At 37.2% G+C, this 23701-nt stretch overlaps 2 protein-coding genes, 1 non-coding gene and 1 pseudogene across 8 annotated transcripts; 3 read left to right on the top strand and 1 right to left on the bottom strand.

The window, feature by feature from the left end:
• The first annotated feature begins 1219 nt into the window (after window positions 1-1219).
• LOC111301089 (GDSL esterase/lipase EXL3-like) lies at window positions 1220-3950 on the top strand (annotated as a pseudogene). Its single transcript, XR_016330102.1, has 5 exons — window positions 1220-2317; window positions 2454-2584; window positions 2696-2929; window positions 3214-3473; window positions 3570-3950. The product of XR_016330102.1 is annotated as a GDSL esterase/lipase EXL3-like (transcript).
• Window positions 3951-8184: 4234 nt separating this feature from the next.
• LOC111300120 (protein MID1-COMPLEMENTING ACTIVITY 1-like) lies at window positions 8185-13827 on the top strand. Of its 5 annotated transcripts, none has more exons than XM_022895755.2 (9): window positions 8185-8392; window positions 8664-8900; window positions 9037-9480; window positions 10815-11233; window positions 11669-11778; window positions 12068-12139; window positions 12659-12765; window positions 13247-13340; window positions 13491-13827. In XM_022895755.2, exons 3-9 carry the CDS (start codon window positions 9070-9072, stop codon window positions 13541-13543), a joined length of 1266 nt encoding a protein of 421 aa, XP_022751490.2. In that variant the 5' UTR covers window positions 8185-8392; window positions 8664-8900; window positions 9037-9069; the 3' UTR covers window positions 13544-13827. The 5 variants fall into 5 exon arrangements, with proteins under 5 accessions (XP_022751490.2, XP_089604170.1, XP_022751489.2 ...); XM_089748044.1 differs by having other exon boundaries at window positions 11669-11715; XM_022895754.2 differs by having other exon boundaries at window positions 9051-9480.
• A 133-nt stretch (window positions 13828-13960) lies between these two features.
• Window positions 13961-16006, top strand: LOC111300121 (SKP1-like protein 1B). The gene is made up of 2 exons (XM_022895759.2): window positions 13961-14594; window positions 15600-16006. The coding sequence occupies exons 1-2, from the start codon at window positions 14298-14300 to the stop codon at window positions 15771-15773; spliced, it is 471 nt and encodes a 156-aa protein (XP_022751494.1). The 5' UTR covers window positions 13961-14297; the 3' UTR covers window positions 15774-16006.
• Window positions 16007-22762: 6756 nt separating this feature from the next.
• On the bottom strand, window positions 22763-22834 carry TRNAE-UUC (transfer RNA glutamic acid (anticodon UUC)). The gene has a single exon. It is a non-coding gene; the product is annotated as a tRNA-Glu (tRNA).
• Window positions 22835-23701: the final 867 nt, after the last annotated feature.

Genomic DNA, 23701 nt, shown 5'->3' on the forward strand with positions numbered 1-23701 from the left:
TAAAATTACAAGGAAAAAAACTGTTCTTGAAACTTATCGAGTACAAGAAATTCAAAAGAGAAAAAGAGTTTATATCTAATGTGTTTTAGATTATAATTTTGTAGATATAATTTTATATTATCAAATCATAGCAACTTGTGATTTCAATAAAATTACTAAAAATATTTTGGTAAAATAACGAGTTGTTTGATAGTGGTAGTAGTTGCATTTCTTATTTAATTTCCCTATTCGTATTAGAATCTTAAAATCCTTTTTCATGTGTTGGATCAGTGATTTGAATCTCAGAGGAAATCTCATGCATATATTCATAAAGTCTAATGCATAAAGGAGCTGGGAACTTGTTGAAATTTTCATGTGCTTTAATAAATTTTAAGGGGAATTTTTTGTGAAGCCTACATATCTGCTAAATTCTAAAAGCTAAACATAATTTTCAAACAAGATTGCACAGTTGGGAGTTGATGTTACTGCCAAATAAAGATGCAAATTGATTCATACACTGGGAGTATTACAGAGTGGTAGTACTTAATTTTCCCCAACATGTGACATGTGGTTGATTGGATTTTAATGGTGTGGTGCTGCTGTAACATTGGATTTCCCCAAAATATTTTGTACAGAAATTTATATTCACAGCAGGATAAGGTTTTCTTTATTCATTTTCAATGTCAAACTCCAGCTAAATAACATATCATTTCTTGTCATTTAAGATTCGAAGTGTTCTTCAAATTAGTGAAAATCCCAGGTTTAAACTAAGCAAATTAGCAACAAATTAAAATATGAACTGTTTAGTTATATGATTGAATTGATGGATCATTTGAGTGATTTATTTTGCCACTTTAATTCACCCATCACAATCATGGCCTCAAAGTTAGATATTTGCCAATACTAGATTTGATTTGTTTTGGATGGAATTTCTTGTTTTTGTCTCATAAAAGTGATCTAGTCCAACTCAAGTTTGTTGAGTGGTCCAATTTTATTTATAATTGTGAGTATTCACAAATTTCAATTATGATATAATAATCAATAAAATTGATTCAATTTCAGATCAAAACAAGGCCTAAATCATCTATAGGAAAATAATTACTGGCCAACTTATCTCCTACTATATATATAATGAAAGAACAACAAGGGCTGCTGCTCCTGCTCCTAACTCCTTTTATTTTTCATTTTTTAATCCTTTTCAGTCTGCAGATCTTCAGTTTTAGTTTGCTATTTTGACAGTTACATCAGGCTCCATTCAAGATAACCAAACCATTTTCTTTCTCTTCTTCACATTTTTTTACCTTGATGGTTTGGAAGAGGGAGTGACTTAAATTTGAGACACTCACTCTTTGTCAGAGACGATGATAGTCTCATGCCTATATGTAAACGAAAACTCCAGGTCCAGGGCAAGAAAGCTGAGAATTTTTTGCATTTTGAGGTAAAAAAGATAACTGCAAACTTACTGCTGCCTACACGTCCGAAGCTAATTAAAACATCCTTTTTTGAGATTAGTTGGGGGTTGAATCAATGTTTCTAAATTAATATTGGCCAGTCCTGTTCTTCACCAATGCAACAAGCAGGCGGAAGTGGGTGATGATATCTAACTAATGAATCAACTATATGGAAATCAGTAAATTACGATAATAAAACTTCAACTTAGTGATTGGTTGGTTACTGCTCAAATTAGCATCAACGGGACATGATTTCAGCATGTGATCATGACGATTGCTATCAGCAACAAATTTCAGTACCGATCCAACTTCACATGTTCAATGTCATTCAAAATTTGCTCAATAGTCATTTATCAAAAAGAAAAATTGATTTGGATCTAAGCTTTCACGCTGAATTTTTATCATAAATGATAAAGCATTATTATTTACACCTACCTTGATAACATATGAGCAAGCTCAGAAATGGCTGCCACATTGACAAATTTAATTACTATAACTCCTTAGGACGTGGTAACACCATATCTCTTGCTTTCCCCTATAAATTTAGAAGAGGGCCTATGTGTGATAACGAAAACAAGCTCTATGAAAAAAGATGATCTTTCTCTCTCAGTCTCAGGCACCATCTTCCATTGCTTCTTTTTATAGGACCATTATCTTTTCTGTTTTTGTAGCTTTATACTGTCAAGAGACTAATGAAGCTGCCCTGATCTTGCCTAACAATGAAACTGTTCCAGCAATTTTTGTGTTCCGAGATTCCATAGTGGATCCAGGGAACAACAACAATCTCAAGACTATAGCCAAGGGCAATTTCCTCCCATACGGGAGGGATTTCAAGGCAGGACCTACCGGAAGGTTTTCCAATGGCAAGGTTCCATCCGACATTATAGGTAAGTGTAGCCAATCCACCCTTTTGCCCCTTGCGAAATATTATGCCATTATTAATTGCATTTGTCTGCGCTGGTCTGCAAAATGAAATTCACTTACATATACATTGTTAGTGATTTCAATCAAAATCATTTTCAGCTGAAGAATTTGGTGTAAAGGAGCTGGTGCCTGCTTTCCTTGATCCAAACCTGAAGCTCCAAGACCTCCTCACTGGTGTAAGTTTCGCCTCAGGGACTGCAGGATATGATCCTATCACAGCTCAACTAGCGGTATATATATGTGACATACATCTCCTTCTCTTCTTTTTCTATTTTCTTGAATTTATCACAGTACTGTCAGACTAATTAAATCTCATCTTTTTCTGATTATTAATTTATCAGAATGTTTTATCACTGTCGAATCAGTTAGAAATGTTCAAGGAATACATAACGAAGATAACGTCAGCAGTGGGAGAAGAGAAAGCTGCAACTATAATTTCTAAAGGCATATATATATTGTTCTGTGGTAGCAACGATATTGCCAATACCTACTTTGGTACTCCAGTCAGGAGAACCCATTATGATATTAATTCCTATTCAGACTTCACTGCCAGCTATGCTTCGAAATTCTTGCAGGTATATAAACATACCTTAACTATAATCAACAAGGGTCGGCTCACTCAATCAACAAGTTAATTCACTTGGCGATAAGGGATTTTGAGTTCGAATTTTACCCATAATTCCTGGTTAGATTAATCTCAAATGTAGGATTTCTATGATACGAGACATCTTTTCTTGATCTATAAGACTAAACATCCTATCTATTACATATTTTTATGTACCAAAAAAAAGTTTATTATATTTCAACGTATCCTAGCCAGCTATTAGTATCTGGCTGGCTAAACTCGTAAATCTGGCAGGAGCTACATGGACTAGGAGCAAGAAGAATCGGTGTTCGGTGTGCCACCAATAGGGTGTGTGCCATCTCAGAGAACCATGGGTGGAGGCAAAAACAGGGATTGTTACGAGGATGAAAACCAATTAGCATCGCTCTACAACGCCAAGCTCTCTTCCGTTATAGATTCTCTGAAGACGGTCTTGACATCTCCAGGCACAAGGCTTATCTTTCTCGACATCTACTACCCACTGCTCTCCCTCATCCAAAACCCTGCAAAATATGGTAAAACTGATCTCATCTCATCTCATCCAAACATTAGTTACCAAGTTTACTATAACAAATTAGCAATGCAGTGCATTAAATATTTGCTTGATTCAGGGTTTGAAGTGACAATGAAAGGATGTTGTGGCACGGGACTTATGGAAGCAAGCATATTCTGTAATCCTCTATGCATCCCTACGACATGCAAAGACGCCTCAAAATACGTTTTCTGGGATGGCTACCATCCTTCCGAGAAGGCTTACAAGATACTTACACCAGATATAGTCAATAGGCACTTCAATGAATTTTTCTAACTTCAATGCAGTAATAGAGTAGAGGAAAATTTGGAACTTATAACTTTTAATACTCTTCAAGAAGAGTAAAATATAGCTGTTTTTGTATTCTAACTTTTGTTACCTTCTTTCTTGTAATAAATGAATAAAAGACAAACATCACATGCAACAACTAATAAAATAAGAAGGAGTTTATTAGCTATAATTGTAATGGAAAATATGAGAAACTGATAGTGTTAGGAAAGTGTAATTGTATTTATTATTTCATTAAATTAGAAAATTGAGTTGATGTGATATTCAACCACTTAAATTAGAGATACCACCTGTCAACAGCAGTAACCATATCCTCCCAACCAAAGCCGCATCATTCGGTTAAACTACTAATTGTACTTCTTCGACAGCATTCAATTTCTATGATCGAAAATAAAAGCTCTGATGCTTTGCTTGTGCCTTAACAGATTGATTGCTTAACGAAAAGTAACAACTGCGATTGAAAGAAGAAGATTTGGGACAGTTTGGACCCAACCATACTCATTACTCTTTGATTGTCGCCCTATTATTTCTCTCAGACATGAGGTTTGCTTTCTGAATTTGAGCTACCTCAGCAAAGTCCATGTTTGGTGCCCTGATGACAGGTTCAACTTCATTCCAGGTGAACTATTATCTCTCCTTCGCTTGAAGGCCTGAAATTATGCTTTTAGGTCACTTCACTATATCGACTGTACTTTCAAACAAATATATAAGAAAAAGATATACAAACAACCTGTCCAGGACCTGTTATGGTAAAATCCCACATTCATCATCTAGGCAAAATTGCATGCTTGATTCTCTCTAATCTAACTACAATCTCCAATAGGAATGGATAATAAACTATATATAGAGAAAGGCAGTGTATGAGATAAACATTGGGAAGACTTCAATGAAGCTTATTCTGAGCAACAGCCTGATATAACTCATTGGAAGCCAAAGATTTGCATAATGGCTTTGGGAGAACAGATGGCACCATACATCTCGATGGGAGTCCTGAATCGTGAAAGAGCACCGCAGCAATTTGCCTCAACTCAGTGACTTTAACACGGGAAGGTGGACGTGGACCATGCCTAGGAGCTTTTACAGTGTGTGGGCTTCCCACCAAAATACCTTTGCCATCACCCTTGCTGGAAAAAACATCCAAAACATGGTAAACAACATGACAAATTTTTATTCCAATTTTTACAGAATCTTGAACAGACCTGATGGTAACCCAATTCGTTTCCTACGGTTTTGATTTAACCCGACATCATAGGATTGAATTTTTTTTTTTTTTTTTTGGGTTGGACCATGTAATAGTGACAAAAAAATTTGGATCGAATTTTAGGTATCGTTCAACATATATATATAATTATTTTTAAAATTATTTATTTAATTAATTTTATATTTATATTAAAAATAATATTTTATTAATTTTAATTAAATCAAATCGAATATAATTTTATACAATATTAATCAAGTCAAATTTGAATATATAAAATAAAAAAAAAACTTATTGGATCGAATTCATAAAAGACAAATATCTATCCTTATTGTTATTTCTAGGCAAACCTCGTAAAGCTTTTGAAATTTAATTGTTTTTTATTTTTTTGTTATTATTTTAAATAAAATTATATATATAATTATTATTTTTATTATAAAAAATATAATATATATAAATTAATAAAAATATATAATCTAATTCATGTTTTCAATTTTTTATCTTTTCATCCAAAAATAAAACCAAATTAAAATATAAAATATCTGAACTTGCTCTTATCTTTTTATCCGATAAAAACAATTCGAATTTGGCCACATCAGATTATTCATGGCATTTCTTCAATTGTTCCGATGAATCAAAGATTGCGAAAGACAACAAAAGCTATAAATTCAGTGATAGCCCCAAAATAAATGGAATCACGTTCACGGCACGAAAAAAGGGTCCAAACTTTTAGCCAGCCAAAAACAAAACGAAACGAAACGCTTTTGCCATCAAAAGGAACGATTGGGAAAGTGGTTTCCCATCGTAGTTGGCACAACCTGTAATATTGATTCATTTCCAACTTCATCATTTTTATACTGTTTTTTCGAGCCCTAAACGAGAATATACTATTTTTTTTTCTACTGAACAAAATCTTTTCACAACCTTTTGCCCTTTATCTGACTAAAAAGAAAAAAAAAAAAAATGCAGATTCCAATGGACCCACTTCACATATGTAATTAGATTACTGTCGCTCCCCACTAAAGCACATGGACAGCATCAAATAATTGTAGCAATGCATATAAAGGGTTTGTTTCGCGCTATATTTTTTCTAATAAAGAAAAGTTCGTTTTGCAAGTTGTCAGGAGGGAGAAAAAATTTGAGAAAATTAAAATTAATTTAAAATTATACTATTTGATTTAGTTAGATTAATTTTTTATTTAATTTAATTTTAATTTAAATATTAAATATATATTAAGTTATGATTAAATTTTGATTGGAATATAAAAAATAAAAAAATTAAATTAAATCGAATTATATATTTTTATTAGTTTTTATATATTTTTAAAATTTTATAAAACAAAAAATTTATTTAAATATATTAAAAATATTAATAAAATAAAAAATAAAATTTAAAAATCGATAAATTAAATTAGAATAAATCAATAAAATTCAATTCAAATTATACCAATTTAAAAAAAAATCAATTCAAATTCAAATTAAAATTTAAAAATTAATAATATTATATATTATTTAAAAAATTAAATCATATTCGATTTAATCCAAAATATTACTATTTCTAATTCTTAAAATGTAAAAACTACGAATGTTAAACTACCGTATAGGCAGTTGTTCTATCAAGTGTTAGCTGCACCTGCCATTTATTTTCCCTTCCTAATGATGATTATGCATATTTTAAGCTTTCTGACATCCCATAGTGTTCTTTTTTAATCGTCTTTGTTTTTTATAAAGTATATAATTCAATGTGGTTGATATAATGGTGGACTTGTGTTTTCGATTTACACATGGTGGCAATGTCCTGTTAGCATTTTTCTTGCACAAAAAAAAAAAATGAAAAGGTGAATATAACCATTCCAACATATAGTCAATTAGTTCATGATTTATGCGTCTAGGGTGAGAATGTGATTGTCACATGGGTAATAAGACAGAGAGCGACTAACACAGGAACGACGGGAAAAAACGAGGAGAGGAGAGAGGACACGTGTAATGGAAGGCATGTGAGGCACTGTCACCGTGGTCGTACCATTAATGGGTCCACATCACAGGGCAGTTGCCGGAAAGAATTAATGTTTAGTTAGCCTTCACTCATTCCTCTCCCCGCCGTATAAAGGATATATTAATATTTATAAATTATTTAAATTCGATTCATACGAGATTTATATTTAAATTTAAAATAATTTAAATTTTTAATAATTAATTTAATTAATTCATGAATTTAATCAAAATTTTAAAATTTAATATTATTTATTATTTAATTAAAAATTAATATTTTATTTATATATATTAATTTGAATTCAAATTCAAATTGAATTATATAATTAAGTTTTAAATCAAAAATTTTTTAAATTAAATAAATTTAATTGAATAAATTTAAATAATTTTATTTTTATCTCAAATTTAAATTTAAAAATTAAAATTTAATTAAATTTAAATCAAATTTAAAAAAAAAATTCAAATTAAAATTTTTATTACATCGACTCGATTAAATTCGGAGTACACCCTCACCAAAACCATCATTGACCTTAAATATTACTATTACTATAATTGCTTTAGCTTAACCTAACCCTAGGAAAAGACGGCTACTGCTACTACTATTCTCTACTGCTACCAACTTGTTTGTACCTGATGAACCAAAATAGTATTAAAACTACACAATCACTTAAGAAGTTTAAAAAAATGGGTTAGTTTTAAAATAAAATTTTGAATCACTTCAATAAAAATAAAAAAGTTTAATTTTAGGATCTGATTTATCGGTGCTTAAATCAAGCCTCCATTGATGTTACCATAAACTTTTTTTTAAAAGTAACATTTTCTTATCAATTTCGAAATTTGTAAAAGCAGACTTGCAAGCCAAGCAAGGGCACCACCATGCCCAGGTTGATGGAACGTTATTATAAATCATGTTTTAACTTTCAATCAAAGTTTGTTTTATTTTGTTTACCATCAAAATTGCATTTATTAGGGGAAAATTGTGTCTTAATTATGGTAGGAGGGCTATTATTTACGGGACATGTGTACAGGTGACCCCAAAGCTTCCTTTGATGCCAGCTGGATCACTCTACCTTTTAAGTCAACCCCGAAATCATTACTGTGCCGTTACCCTCCGTGAAAATCGCTGGCATTTTCGTAAATAAAAAAAGAAAGGAGGACATTTGCGTAGTTCAAATTTACCACCACCACAAAGGCACAAGCTCATCGCTTGTCTGGCATGGCCGTGAACAAACAACACTGAAACTGTGACCGATAAAAGATGGAGAGAGAAACAACTTTCTTTTTTCCGCTGCCTGTTATTTCCAGAATTCAATGCTCTTCTTCTCTTAAACTCTGACGCTTTTTTTTTCTTGAAGGTAGTAAACAAGAAAAATAGAAAAAGAATCAATTCAGCATAAAAGCAAGGGAAATTTCCTGATGAGTAGGTGAGCTTATCGCTACTATTCACTTTGTATTCCTTTTTTTTTTTTTCTCTGTAATTTTGTGTTTGGCCTCCGAGAAAAGGTCATAAGTTTAATGACGGTTCACAAAAGGAGCTCATCCGGAGATTCTGTCGAATAAATTTCATTTATATTTTAACTTTCTTTTTTTTTTCTTCTTTGGCTGTGCCTGTCTTTTTTTTTTTTTTTTTCATTTTGAAGAGTTGAATCACTACGCTTGTTTTTTTTTTTTTTAATTTCTTTTGACACGACAAAGTGAACGAAGAAGCGTGACAGATAATCTTCTAGAGTGAGTATGCAATTTTCTGGATAGATCCTGGGAAGCAGCTTTCGATCCAGCTTGAAACCGTTGGTTTATTTCTTCTCAAATTTTGGCTACCTATGACGATTCTTTAAGGAAATCAGCTCTAGCTTTTTTTGAGCAATGCAAGTAGAGAAGCCTAATGGAAACATCAAAGTTCCTGTTTTAGTGAACCTTCTAGCTTAGAAAGAGGTGAAAACGAGCAAAAATCTGTCAAATTACTGTTCATTAAGTTCAATTTTGGCTATGGAAAGATATAATTCCGTCAAATTGTTTGAGAAATGTATTAAAAATGGATTATGGAGTAATCTAATGGAAGTTTATTTAGAAAACATGTTTCAGGTTTGATTGAGAGGAAAGGATGGCATCTTCGTGGGAACATATTGGAGAAATTGCAAATGTAGCCCAGCTCGTGGGCTTTGATGCGGTGCGGTTAATAGCTATGATAGTTAAAGCTGCAAACACAGCGCGAATGCATAAGAAGAATTGCAGGCAATTCGCACAGCATCTCAAGTTGATTGGTAACTTGCTGGAGCAGCTCAAGATCTCGGAGCTTAAGAGGTATCCTGAGACACGGGAGCCATTGGAGCAGCTTGAGGATGCATTAAGGAGGGCTTACATTTTGGTCAATAGTTGTCATGATAGGAGCTATCTGTATCTTCTGGCCATGGGATGGAACATTGTCTATCAGTTTAGGAAAGCTCAGAATGAAATCGACCGATATTTGAAGATTGTTCCTCTTATTACTCTGGTGGATAATGCTCGAGTGAGGGTATTGACTATTCTTGTTGCTGTTTTAATATTTTTTTCCCTTAGTTTTGTTTTTCCTCTTTTGTATGATTCTAAAAAAAAACTTTTAAAATGATATTTGGGAATGGGTACTTGAAAAATGAAGATGGTGAGCTTTAGAAATGTTTGTCATCTGTTTGGTTGTGTAAAAAAATAGTTGCTCTAATCATTGTTAAGTGTCTTCCAATGCGATTTCTTTCTTTGGCTATTATAAAGAAGGATTGTTTTTCATTCCTTACTACATTAACCAACCATTGAAGAACTGCTAACTTAGAGTTTAATCTCTAACTGTTAACTCTTAATGCTATTAATGATAAAAATTATAGGCATATGAATGCCATTTTGATCCTGACATGCTAGGCAACAGGCATGAACATGAGTGCTTTTGTGCGTCTTTATATGTTATTCTTCAGAAAAAATTAATGTCATGTGCAAGTTATAGCACAAACAATGGCTTGATGAACATCAATAAAGTGCAACGACTTGTGAGTATTTGTCACATTTATTTGAATCTTTTAACTTCGCAGAGTGGGGGATCTCATTGCAGTTGGCTTAAGACAATGTTGGGAAAGAGGAGTAGATTTTGCTCAATTCTTTTTTTGTTTTCTAAAGGTTAAAACGTGGAGGATTCTTTATGTTTTGTACATTAGCATGGGAGTGGGGAAGGGAAGGGAAGGGAAGGGAAGGGAAGGCGGTTGTGAGTAGAAAAATAAGGGAAGGAAACATATACATATATATATATATATATATATTCAGCCTGTCTGGTTGATGGAGGTGGAAAGGCAAAAGCAGAAATGGACAAACTTCATAGCTTCAGCCATAGAGATATGTTCTTTTCTTTGGTATTTAAGGTTTTGGAAGGGTTGGTTCCTTCCTATTAATGCTTTTCTAGTTAATGAAGGTTACTTCAACCACTTTATCTTCTATCTTCCCCTGTATTATATGGAAATCTAAGTCATTCAGGCCTATCTGCTTCTTGATAGATGAATTCCTTGACCAAAATAGTTTGTATAAGGCCTCTTATTTTTTATTTGCTGATATCATCAAAGATGATAGGGATCAGGTCTTTACTGTCAAAAAAGTGTGAATTATAGAAAACTTGGGCTGCAAAGAATAGATTAACAGAGTATAGGATTTTTTGTTTGGGAAGAATGGAATATGTTGCTTTCTCATAGAAACTTGTGGGCCGCAATATCATTAGAAAAATAAAAAATCAATGGGATAATTGAAGTGACAAAAATCTCTTGTGGTTGGATTGATTTTCATATCTTTAGCTTTACCTGCTTTACTAATTTTTCAGTTCTCACTAACTTGCAGGAGAGACTAGAAGTTATTGAGAAAGATCAGCATGAGTACACATTGGATGAAGAGGACAGAAGGGTGCAAGATGTTATACTGAAACCAGAACCCTCCAAAAATGATGCCATGCTTTTGAAAAAAACTCTTTCTTGCTCATATCCTAACTTGTGTTTTAATGAAGCACTGCAAAAGGAAAATGAAAAGCTTCAAATGGAACTCCAACGATCACAAGCAAATTATGATGTGCAGCAGTGTGAAGTAATCCAACATTTGCTTGATGTAACAGAAGTTGCTGCTGCAACTTCTGTTCCAGATGAGACTTCATCCATGAAAGGGTCTAAGAAAGTTGAGCGTAATTACTCAGATGCCAATAGTGAGAACGGTCATTCATATGATGAAAGCTCTCCTAAGAAGCCTGATTCTCGCACAACTTCAAGGTTAGTTCTTTTTTTTTTTTTTTTTCGCATCATCAAAGTGCAATAATAGATCTATTTAAAAAACTTTCTCATGTAACAACATCCCCAGTAACCTTTGCCTTTTTTGCCATTTGCCTTTGGCCTCATGCCTTATAAAAGTTGAAAGCTGCTGTAGACATAATAAGACAGTACATATCGATTTTTACTTGCTAATGTGATTCAAAATGATAATTAATTTGCCTTTTAATTTCTTGTGATAAAGTTAAAACTTGGGTGATAAGGCTAAATTCGATGCCCTGCCATTTACTAGAAATTATTTGAGTTTCAGTTTCTTTACAGTCAGTTTTGGTGTCTTAAGTCCTTAAGCTTCTGAATATGCACTCACAGTTTACACATTTCATCTACTCGGAGCTGAGTTTGGTTTCTAAAAGTTTTATGCCATACATTTTTGCTCAGAAACACATCTTCAGTTTCATCAGGTCATGATCTGCTGTCTGATAGAGGTTCGTATCGGTATGAAGAGTGGCATGCTGATCTACTTGGTTGTTGTTCAGAACCATATCTGTGTATGTCCTTTTTATGTCATTACTGCCCCATTATTGTATTAAATGTCTGCCCTCTGTTCTATTTGAATTGATAGAAGTCACAACTTATAACTTGAGATTGTTTAGCTACAAGAAAGGGATGGTAACCTTTTTTTTTTTTTAAATTGATTTTTGATTCTTTTCCTTCTCTGGAGACAAGAGGAACACAATCTTTAGTAAGATTTCTAGGACAGATATATCTGGCAGAACTCACCTTCCTGTATTTTGCTGTTGTTCATCTGGTCTCCTAAGCCACCTTTTCTCATTGCAGGCATAAAGACATTTTTCTTTCCTTGTGGTACATTTTCAAAGATTGCTACTGTGGCAACAAACAGGCACATGTGTAAGTATTTCTGAATTATATTTTAATTTCTAGTTAGGTATATTTTGATTACTTAATAACTTCATTTTAGTTTGGGTAATTGATCTTCATTTTTGTTGATTCCTTTATTTTCATTTGTGCAAGAATTTGATGTTTCGATTTCTAAGTATTTCTGAATTATATTTTAATTTCTAGTTAGGTATATTTTGATTACTTAATAACTTCATTTTAGTTTGGGTAATTGATCTTCATTTTTGTTGATTCCTTTATTTTCATTTGTGCAAGAATTTGATGTTTCGATTTCTAACTTACCCTTGATGTATAAGGATTATGTATTTTTAGTCAAATGTGTATGTGTGATTCTAAATTGCTTAGCCCACATGCATAAGTGATTGCAAGAATTCAGCTTTCCTTAGGAAAGGAAACTATCGTCTCCCTTGTAGGTTTGCTACAGAAAAGTGTTATATCAACTGCAACACCTTTGAAATTCTATTTCCGGTTTTGGTATTGTTTCGAAGCTTACACAACAACTTTCTTCAGCTTCTGCAGAAGCATGCAATGAATTGATGGCGTATTCATTGATATTATCATGCTGTTGCTACACTTGCTGTATTAGAAGGAAGCTTCGCAAGGCTTTGAACATTACGGTATTTTCTCTGCCATTGAAAGAGTAATCTGCTTGTGCAAAATATGAAATCCTGAATCATAAGCTTTCTGCTATTTTTCTTTGCCATGAAAGAATATGGTATAGATGCAGTTACCTTGGCCTAATTTGTTATAGATCCCTGAGTATGCCATAGGTGGTGCTCTACTAATCATAGCCATCATGGGTATGTGGCGTTGAGCTGTCTGAACATGATTAGCATACCCAGTTGTATCCATAAATCCATATGACAAAAGCATGCTAACATCAGATGATCCTCGGTCGTTAGTCTATCATCTAGGCTTGTTCTTGGCTTCATACAAACCTCTGTTTGATTCACTGATAATTGCTTCCTGCAACCTTCTTTTTTCTCAACAGTAAGCGTAGTCTTGGATATAACGTCTACAATTAGTTGTTCACAGAAAGCTTTGATCTTACTTTGAATTCAGTTTCCTTAAAATGCTACTCTTTTGTTCCTTTGGCAGGGTGGATTTATTGATGATTTCCTCTCACATTTGATGTGCTGCTGTTGTGCCCTTGTTCAAGAATGGCGAGAAGTAGAGATGCGTGGGGTTTATGGCATGTCTTATTCTTATAGAAATCTCAATTTTCTTCTAATTACTCAAAAAAATTTTTAATTATTATTATTACTATTATTTTTTTTGTATTCCGGTGATATTTGTGGTCTTGTTTGTTCACGTGGTAATCTTGGGAATTCATAAGTTGCAGGTGCAGAGAAGACCAAAACAAGCCCTCCACCATCACAATTTATGGAATCATGAGCGACAGGACTGAAAGGCTTATTTTATTATGATGGCTGTATGGTTTTCATATAGCAGAATGTAGAAAGTAACCTCTACTTGCTACTATCAAAGTGAAACTGTAACTGCGACTGCTTCTCCATGCATTGGAGTCTGTCATGTCTACATAATGTAAATTAGTCCAATTATTTTAGGAGATTCCGCATATGTTGTATCATACTCTAATTTTCAACACTATGGTGGTTTTGGATCCATGTCTTTTCAGATTTAATCAAAGAACTACTACTGCCGAACTGCTAACTACGCACTTCAACAGGAATCAAAATCTCTTTTTTTTTTTTTTATTTTATCTTTTTCCAACGATCATAATAGCTTATTTTCTATAATTAATTATAATAACATATTTTATTACATAACATGGCATTGTCGATTAGGTTTAGCCTTCTCAGTTGGTTTCTAATGAAGTCCTTTCCTTTCTCCTAGTTTAGTTGGCCTTGGCCACAGCAACAAATCCTTTTTAAAGTTTACCTTTCCCATAGCATCCTACACGTGTCTATACTTTTTTGGTATCACGTAGCGCCACGTCTATGATTCGCACCGTTCGATAAAGAAACCGAACCTACCCCAGAACCACCCACCCCCCTCCACATAAAGAAGGGGATTAAGGATTCTGATTAAATTTGTTTTTCCTCAAGAAAAGGTACCTGATTTCTTAATAAAAGAAAAAGAAAAACTGATTAGGTTTTATTGTTTTGAAAAATCGGTTGCAAAAACGATGTCGTCTTCTGGGAGAAAGATTACTCTGAAGAGCTCCGACGGCGAATCATTCGAGGTGGATGAAGCGGTAGCGTTGGAATCGGAGACGATAAAGCACATAATCGAGGAAGATTGCGCCGATACCGGAATACCGTTACCAAATGTTACGAGTAAGATCCTGGCGAAGGTGATCGAGTACTGCAAAAAGCACGTGGAGACTCCTAAGACCGACGATCGAGCCGCCGATGATGAGGTTAAAAGTTGGGACGCTGAATTTGTCAAGGTCGATCAAGCCACTCTCTTCGATCTCATTCTGGTATCTCTCTCTCTCTCTCTCTCTCTCTCTCTCTCTCTCCTCTCTTTTTCTCTTTTCTAGGTGCTTCAATTATTTGTTAACGTTTATTAGTGTCAAGGCTAGGGCTTTGGAGTTGGGGTTAGAAAAAAAAAAAACAACAAGAATTTTGAGTTGATTTGGGCATAATAGCATAATTGTAATGAAAAGGTTTTCGTATGATTGGGCATCTTTTCCTATGTTTCAAATTGTTTGCTTTTGGTGATTTGTTGGTGTTTTGATTTCGGAGGCTGATGAATTCGATTGCACTTCGGTGTATATCAATCGTGTAACGAGTTATAGACTTTTTTTAAATTCGAAGAAATTAAACCATTGTCACGTATCTTATATTACTAAGGAAACGGACAAAGAAGCTGTGCTACTTCTTGTATGCAGAACTAAAACCTTTTAGTATGATTGTGATGTTTTTGTTTGATTCCCTCATCGTTTAATGATGGAAGTGTAATCTTGTTTTCATTAGATGAAGAAGTTTGATTCTTTTGGAATGCCTTGTGTAGAAATAAGCAGCATACATATATTAGAAGCATGAGCATCAATACTTCAACATAACTGCGCTTGAGATAGTGCAAATATATATATATATATATATATATATATAGTAGAAGAAATTTAAGGGTAGATAAGTTGCTTAGTTCACCAAGGGCAAGATGTGCCGTACACAACAGTCTAAAAACAGTGGCCAGAGGTTATATATTTGAGATGATCCCAACAAGAGGTCATAGCTGAACTCAAATCCAAGACCTTTACGTCAAGGTGAATGATCCTTGCCAATTAAGCCAACCCCTTGTTGGTGTGCATATATATTTGCAATTTGCATTGAGAACCATAAGACTATAACTAATTGCCTCTATTACATCGCTGTGTGAGAACCATAGGACTATGACTAATTGCCCTCTTATTTCATAAGGATTTGTTGATAAAATTCGAAAACTAAGTCTTGTTTTGTGATATTGCCATATGTTTTTGCAGGCAGCAAACTATTTGAATATCAAGGGCTTGCTGGATCTTACTTGTCAAACCGTTGCTGACATGATCAAGGGAAGGACCCCAGAAGAGATCAGGAAGACTTTTAACATCAAGAATGACTTCACCCCTGAGGAGGAGGAAGAGGTTCGTAGGGAGAATCAGTGGGCATTTGAATGAAGTATATTGGCCTATTTGGGTGCTGTGAAATGGTTTTAACTTGTATATTAGATGTCTACTTAATTGCTCTGACTTTTCATCTTTCTTTGGATTTTGTCAGCTATTTTAAGGGACTTCTATATTCGTGCATGTCCATGCAATTTCACCAAACCAGTCTGTTGTATCAACTAATTTTCTGTACATCCTGTTCCCTTAATCGTGGTTCTTGAGGTGAACGGGCCTCCTTTTGCTCACTTGTATAGAGAAGCTGTTTATCTCTGTAAAGAGTTAGAAATGAGTCCGTATCAATGGCAAATCAATTAATCAGATAAACCCCTTTTTGTAACAAAATAAAAATCCATAGCAAAAAATGGCAGTACCGGAGGACGTTCAGAACCAGTAGTAAACTAACTTTATACGTGAGCCGGTTCAGCAATCTTAGCCTTTGCTCGCCTCTCCCGCCCAGTAGTGTTTTCCTACTTTTGAAGTGTACATACAAGATTACACCCTGGAGCTCTATCCTCCTTTCCTTCAGTATCTGGCAACATCCTGCCACAGCATGGACATTTAATCATCTTTCACAAAATAAATCAAAACCAGAAATTAACTGATTTAGTAAAAAGTACAGGGAATTTTCATTTTTTGTACATTCACGTGGTAGTGATTTAATCTATTGGAAACTATGCATAAAATATAAAATAAAGGCCATCTGTAACACTCTTAGTGTCATGAGCCAACCTTGTATAAGGTCATGATCGGGACTTAGGTTGCCATGAGTCACTCATGTATAGGGTCATGGTCGGGTAGACCCCTTGTGTTAGGAAAAGTGTCTCCATTTCAAACATTGTAACGGTTACTGGTAGCATAGCTCTAAAATCTCTAAGGCTCTTTAAGGGGGGTGAGCCGACAGGGTATTGTTGGGCTGTCTCACCGGGTGCTATGCGAGCTTAAGCCACCCACCATGGGCTGCCCCCCTGGCCCTGGTGATGGTGGGAGGTCCCGATGTATGATTCCCGATTTTAATGAAATTCACCTCGATTGAATGCCCGATTGTTGCCTCGATGTGTTTCTTTTCTTTCTCGATGTGAATGTGCCTTGTTGTGTGTATGCTTGAGATTGACCTTGATATATTGTGCCTTATTGTGAATGCTTGAGACTAACCATGGTTTATGGTTATTTGTTCAGATCTTGATCTATTGAAGGCTGACTTGGGTGGAAGCGTCCATTCAAGTGTCACGCGGGCTAGTGCTTGTTGAGAGAAAGCTTAGTCTGTGACACGTGGTATCAGAGCACGGTTGAGAAGTGCTAGAGAAATGGATGAGATGGCCACAAGTGGTGGACCGGATCATCAGCAGAGAATTGAGGAACTTGAGGCCGCGGTGACCGCAATGAAAACTCATATGGTGACAAAAGATCGAGTGAGGGAGATCGAGACAACCCAGCGGGAGTTGTCTGATACTTTCCACAATGTGAGCGAAGAGGCTAGAGATGCCTTGAACATTCTCCAAAAAGAGTTTGAGGAGCTCAGGGCCCAGATGAGCATCCTACAAATGGCGGTGGCCAGTTCGGGTTCGAGCTCGATGGATAGGGGACAAAGGCCCAAAGTGCCGGAGCCTCGGTGCTATGAGGGGGCAAGGGATGCTAAGGAACTTGAGAATTTCCTGTTTGACATGGAACAATACTTCCGAGCTGTACACACAAGTTCAGAGGAAGACAAGGTGACAATGGCATCGATGTACCTCGCAGGGGATGCCAAGTTGTGGTGGCGCTCTAAGTTTGTCGATGATGAGTGCCCGATTAAGACTTAGACGGATCTGAAGCGAGAACTGAAAAACCAGTTTTTTTCGGAGAATGTGGATTATATGGCTCGAAAGAGACTTCGAGAATTGGTGTAAACCGGAACGGTGCGAGAGTTCGTGAGAAACTTTTCTACCCTGATGCTGGATATTCGGGACATGTCGGAAAGGACAAGTTATTCCATTTTATTGAGGGCCTCAAGCCGTGGGCGAGGACAGAGCTACAAAGGCAAAAAGTGCAAAATGTGGCGACGGCCATGGCTGCAGCGGAACGTCTTCATGATTTTAATGATGGCTCGTTAAAACGGAATAACCCTCCACCAACTGGCAGTAGCTCTAATCTTGGGAGTGGGGGAAAGATAACTAGGTTGGACCGACCCTTCAGTTGGGGATCAGACAGGAGGTCTTTTGGGCGAGATAGCACCTAGCCTAGGACAAACAACGCAGGGATTTTCAAGCCTAGGCAACCGCTAGCTTGTTTTCTTTGTAAGGGGCCGCATCGAGTAGCTGAGTGCCCGCACCGAGGAGCCCTTAATGCCTTAAAGATCTCATCCCAAGAGTCTGCAAAAGTGCCAGAGAGCGTTGAAGAAGCTGAAGAGGAGCCAGCCAGGATGGGCTCAATAAGGTTCCTCAGTGCCCTTCGTACCCAATTGAACACTATAAAGAAAGAGCAAAGTAGAGGCTTGATGTACGTGAACTTGACGATCAATGGGAAAGCCACCAAGGCCATGGTGGATAGGGTGCAACCGACACTTTCATCACACCAAAAGAAGCAAAAAGGTGTGGTCTTCAGATTAGTAAAGACTGTGGGCGAATGAAGGGGGTCAATTCGTCAGCCTTTACAATCAGTGGAAGCTCGAAAAGTGTGACAACCCGATTGGGGCCATGGAAAGGGAAGGTAGACTTCACAGTCTCCCCCATGGATGACTTTGATGTCGTTCTCGGATTGGACTTCATGACGTTGGCTCAGGTGATCCCTATCCCCGCTGCTAGCTGCTTGTTGTTCTTAGGAGAACACCCATGTGTGGTGCCAGCCAATATCTTGCCAAAGAGTGGGAAGAAAATGATTTCGGCTTTGCAATTCAAGAAAGGGGTAAAGAGAAGGGAACCCTCTTTTGTGGCCATGCCGATCTACAAAGAAGGGTCGAAAGTAGAACCAATACCCAATGGCGTGAAGAAAGTGTTAGAAGAATTCAGAGAGGTGATGCCAGAGATGTTGCCCAAGGTTCTACCCCCTCGACGAGCAGTGGACCACGAAATTGAGCTCCTCCCAGGGGCAAAACCCCCTGCTAGAGCTCCCTATCGCATGGCCCCGCCAGAGTTGGCCGAGCTGAGAAAACAGTTAGATGAACTTCTACAATTCGGGTTCATCCGACCATCAAAGGCTCCTTTCGGAGCGCCAGTGCTATTCTAGAAAAAGCATGATGGGAGTTTACGCTTATGTGTTGACTACAAGGCTTTGAACAAAGTCACCGTAAGAAACAAATATCCTATCCCGCTCATAGCAGACTTGTTTGATCAATTGAGCAGGGCCAAGTACTTCTCCAAACTGGACCTGAGATCAGGATACCATCAGGTCAGAATCCTCGAGGGAGATGAGCCGAAGACCACTTGTGTAACACGGTATGGTGCATTTGAATTCCTTGTTATGCCTTTTGGACTAACCAATGCTCCTGCCACATTTTGTACACTGATGAATCAGGTGTTTCATGACTACCTAGACAAGTTTGTAGTCATTTATTTAGACGATATAGTGGTATATAGCTCCACGTTGGAAGAACATCAAGAACACCTGCGTCAGGTATTTCAAAGGTTACAGGACCACCAGTTATATGTAAAAAGGGAGAAGTGTGCATTCGTTCAGACCCAAATCCATTTTCTCGGTCACATTGTCGAACGTGGTCACATCCGAATAGACATGGAAAAGGTCAGGGCCATCAAAGAGTGGACGATACCGAAGAATGTTAGTGAGCTCCGCTCCTTTTTGGGACTAGCCAATTATTATAGAAGGTTTGTGGAAGGGTACTCTCGTAAGACCACGGCCCTCACGGAGCTATTGAAGAAGGAACATAAATGGTGTTGGATGAACGAGTGTCAAGAGGCCTTTGAGGGATTGAAGGATGCTATTATGAAGGATCCCATCTTAGCTCTCCCTGATATTGAAAAGCCTTTTGAAGTCCAGATGGATGCATCAAATTTTGCTATTGGAGGTGTGCTTTTACAACAACATCACCCGGTAGCATTCGAAAGTAGAAAGCTGAGTGAAGCTGAAAGGAAATATACAGCCTAGGAGAAAGAGCTCCTTGCGGTGGTTCATTGCTTGAGGACTTGGCGGCATTACTTGTTGGGTTCGCACTTTGTCGTGAAGACAGACAACACAGCCGTTAGCCACTTTCTCACCCAACCAAGATTCACGGCGAAACAAGCTAGGTGGCAAGAATTTTTAGCTGAGTTCGATTTTTGTTTTGAGCATACCGCGAGAAAGACTAATCAAGTGGTGGATGCCTTGAGCAGGCGGCCAGAGTTAGCGGCCCTCAGAAGAATGGCCCCAATGGCAGCTAGCAGAGCCACTACAGGCATCCATAAGTTGATTAGAGATCATTTAGGGAAAGACCCGCAAGCCTGTGCCATTTTGAAGCTAGTGGAAGAAGGGAAGTCCAAACATTTCTGGAAAGAAAATGGGGTCTTGTGGACCAAGGGACCTCGAGTCTTTGTGCCAAGAGCAGGAGGTCTGAGACAGATGCTGATGAGGGAGTGTCATGACACCCCATGGGTGGGACATCCGGGCTGGCAGCGCACGTTGGCGTTATTGAAACAAGGATATTATTGGCCCCAAATGCGACAAGATGTGATGGAATATACGAAGACTTACCTCATTTGCCAACAAGACAAAGTCGAGAAGAGGAAACCTGCAGGTATGCTTGAACCATTATCGGTACCTACCAAATCGTGGGAAAGCATCTCCCTCGATTTCATCTCGAGCCTACCCAAGGTTGGCGATCTTGGAGCTATCTTGGTGGTGATTGATCGGTTCTCTAAGTATGCCACATTCATTCCCGCTCCCAAGTACTGTACAGCGGAGGACACAGCTCGACTATTGTTCAAACATGTGGTCAAGTATTGGGGCCTCCCCCAAAACAGTGTCAGCGATAGAGATCCCAGATTCACGGGGTCCTTTTGGAGAGAACTTTTCAAGATTTTGGGGTCCCAACTCAACATCTCCTCGAGCTATCACCCTCAAACTGATGGCCAAACAGAGCGGTTCAATGGATTGTTAGAGGAATACTTGAGGTATTTTGTCCACGCCAACCAAAAGAACTGGCCCTCATTATTGGACGTTGCTCAACTCTGTTTTAATTCCAACAAAAGCTCTTCCACTAACAAGAGCCCATTTGAGGTGGTCACCGGACAATTACCAAGGCTACCCCACACTTCTTTGGAACAATATGGAGGAAAAAATCCCAGAGCATTCAACCTCAGTAAGGAGTGAAAACAAAACACGGAGATTGCACAAGCCTACTTAGAGAAAGCGTCAAAACGGATGAAGAAATGGACAGACAAGGGTCGTAGAGCTCAGCAATTTCAAGTTGGGGATTTGGTTCTTGTTCGATTAGTCCCTGAACAAACCAGGTTCTTAAGGAAGAGAGATTGTAGATTGGTGCGCAAATACGAAGGTCCAGTAAGGGTCCTTTCCAAGGTGGGGAATGCTTCTTACAAAATCGACCCTCCAAAGTGGATGAAGGTGCACCCAATATTTCATGTGAGCAACTTGAAGCCATTCCATGCAGATCCTACAGATGCTAATCGAAGAGAGCCAACCAGAGCCGCCATCACCATGAAGCCACCCTCAGAGCGTCGAGTCCAAGAGATCTTAGCTGACAGGGAAACCAAGATATCTCGAAGACTAGTTCGAGAGTACTTAGTAAAGTGGAAGGGACTAGGCCTAGAAGAAACCAGCTGGGAGAGAGAGCACGACCTCCAGAGATTTCAAAGGAAGATCGAAGAATTTCAAGCCAACAAGTCGACGAGGACGTCGATAGAATAGGTGGGGGAGGATGTCATGAGCCAACCTTATATAAGGCCATGACCGGGACTTAGGTTGCCATGAGCCACCCATGTATAGGGCCATGGCCGGGTAGACCACTTGTGTTAGGAAAAGTGTCCCCATTTCAAACATTGTAACGGTTATTGGTAGCATAGCTCTAAAATCTCTAAGGCTCTTTAGGGGGGTGAGCCGGCAGGGTATTGTTGGGCTGTCTCACCGGGTGCTATGCGAGCTTAGGCCACCCACCATGGGCTGCCCCCTGGCCCTAGTGATGGTGGGAGGTCCCGATGTATGATTCCCGATTTTAATGAAATTCACCTCGATTGAATGCCCGATTGTTGCCTCAATATATTTCTTTTCTTTCTCGATGTGAATGTGCCTTGTTATGTGTATGCTTGAGATTGACCTTGATATATTGTGCCTTATTGTGAATGCTTGAGACTAACCATGGTTTATGGTTATTTGTTCAGATCTCGATCTATTGAAGGCTGACTTGGGTGGAAGCGTCCATTCAAGTGTCACGCGGGCTAGTGCTTGTTGAGAGAAAGTTTAGTCCGTGACACTTGGCCTAGGTGCAACCTCCTCGTGTTAAACCTTCAAAATCCGGTTCTCCCCAATCTAAAAAGCCTTTCAAGCCAAGCAAAACAGTTTAAGCAAGAGGAAGGATTCTCATTTTTCACTAACTTGAAGAAAACTCTTATTAAAGATGCTATGGATGTCTTGAACCTTTTCTAAATCCAAATGGCTTTCAACAAGTTCGTTGCCTTCATCTAGAACTTGATTGGTGTAAGAGTTTATGCAAGAATAAAAGAAGCTGCAACGGCAGACTATGTGGTGGTCAAGCCAGATATCTCGAAGAAGGTCAAGGAGGGAGAAAGCTGGTGAAGGTTCAGAAGGTGAAATATGTTGCATTTGTTTATTGAGCATGAAGGAGGAAGATGGCATGCGTGTTTTTACTTGTTTGCATCAGTTTCATTGGGGGTGTGTTGATAGGTGGCTCAATGGATGCAGAAAGAATTGCCCCATATGCTGGTTTTTGATGAGAGAAGAAAAAATGTTTCATAGAAGGGAAACTGTTACTGAGGAGATCTGCTTTTCTTTTTTGCATGTTTCTGGCTTCAAAGTTCTAGCCTTCCATAAATAAATAAATAATAATGAAAAAAGACAGTTTCCGTTGCCGGGAATCGAACCCGGGTCTCCTGGGTGAAAGCCAGATATCCTGACCGCTGGACGACAACGGAATTTAGCGTAAGTTATGTGTGCTTTTTATATAGTTCATTACTAAAAAGATAATCCCTCAGAATAAAACGAGTAGAACAATAGAATACAGAAAAGAAGAAGCATTGACCTGCAGGCCTTGTACAAACCATAAGTGTGGTCTATAATCTGTTGGACCCAATGGGAAGGGAAAAATTGGCCCACTTTGAATTTTGGAAAAATGCATAGAGGGGAATGAATATTTCATGAAAAATCCTCGTGATTTTGATTGAATATTTCCATGTCTCCCATTTGTTCAATGAATTTCTGCACGAAATTTGGGAGAGTAATTTCATTTAGAATGATATTTGGACGTATTTTAAAAGCAGTAGGAGAGAGAAAAGCAATGGAAATTAAGTAGAAAATAGTAGGAAATGAGTGGATATAAAGGGGAAAGTGAGTTGATTATTCTTTGTAGTTTGGATCTGTGCATTTTTTGTCAGCTATGAAATGATTTTATGAAAAGAAGAAAAGAATCTAAAACAGTAACTAAAAAGGAGAAATGTCCCTTAACTAACTACTAAAAAGGAAATTAGAACAAACAATTTCTAATTCCCAAACTATTAGAACTCTCTTGAAATTTCTGCTAGCATTAAAGTTTGTATTTTTGTATTAGTTTGCTGAATTTATGAAATCCTACCTGCATCATCCTTAACACTAATAATGCAATCTTAGTGAATCGAGCCATTTGTCTGGCATTACAGAATGAGGCCAGGCCTTGCAAAATCTACCCTCTGTATTTATCTTTCACAATAGTTTTAAACACATTATAAGATACTCAAATATATATCAACTTATTTATAATAAGTTTATATTTGATACATTTTCAATATATAATATATAATATATCT

Source organism: Durio zibethinus, chromosome 18, assembly GCF_047325235.1.
Source record: "Durio zibethinus cultivar Kanyao isolate XHJ-2024 chromosome 18, ASM4732523v1, whole genome shotgun sequence".
Lineage (NCBI taxonomy): Eukaryota > Viridiplantae > Streptophyta > Magnoliopsida > Malvales > Malvaceae > Durio > Durio zibethinus.

What these genes read in the sequence shown, in the direction of transcription:
- LOC111300121 (XM_022895759.2), top strand. Translation starts at nt 14,298, where the DNA reads ATGTCGTCTTCTGGGAGAAAGATTACTCTGAAGAGCTCCGACGGCGAA. An exon ending in CTCTCTTCGATCTCATTCTG is followed by an intron (nt 14,595 to 15,599) that starts GTATCTCTCTCT and finishes ATGTTTTTGCAG; the next exon opens with GCAGCAAACTATTTGAATAT.
- LOC111300120 (XM_022895755.2), top strand. Translation starts at nt 9,070, where the DNA reads ATGGCATCTTCGTGGGAACATATTGGAGAAATTGCAAATGTAGCCCAG. An exon ending in GATTCTCGCACAACTTCAAG is followed by an intron (nt 11,234 to 11,668) that starts GTTAGTTCTTTT and finishes ATTTTTGCTCAG; the next exon opens with AAACACATCTTCAGTTTCAT. An exon ending in TTGTTCAGAACCATATCTGT is followed by an intron (nt 11,779 to 12,067) that starts GTATGTCCTTTT and finishes TTCTCATTGCAG; the next exon opens with GCATAAAGACATTTTTCTTT.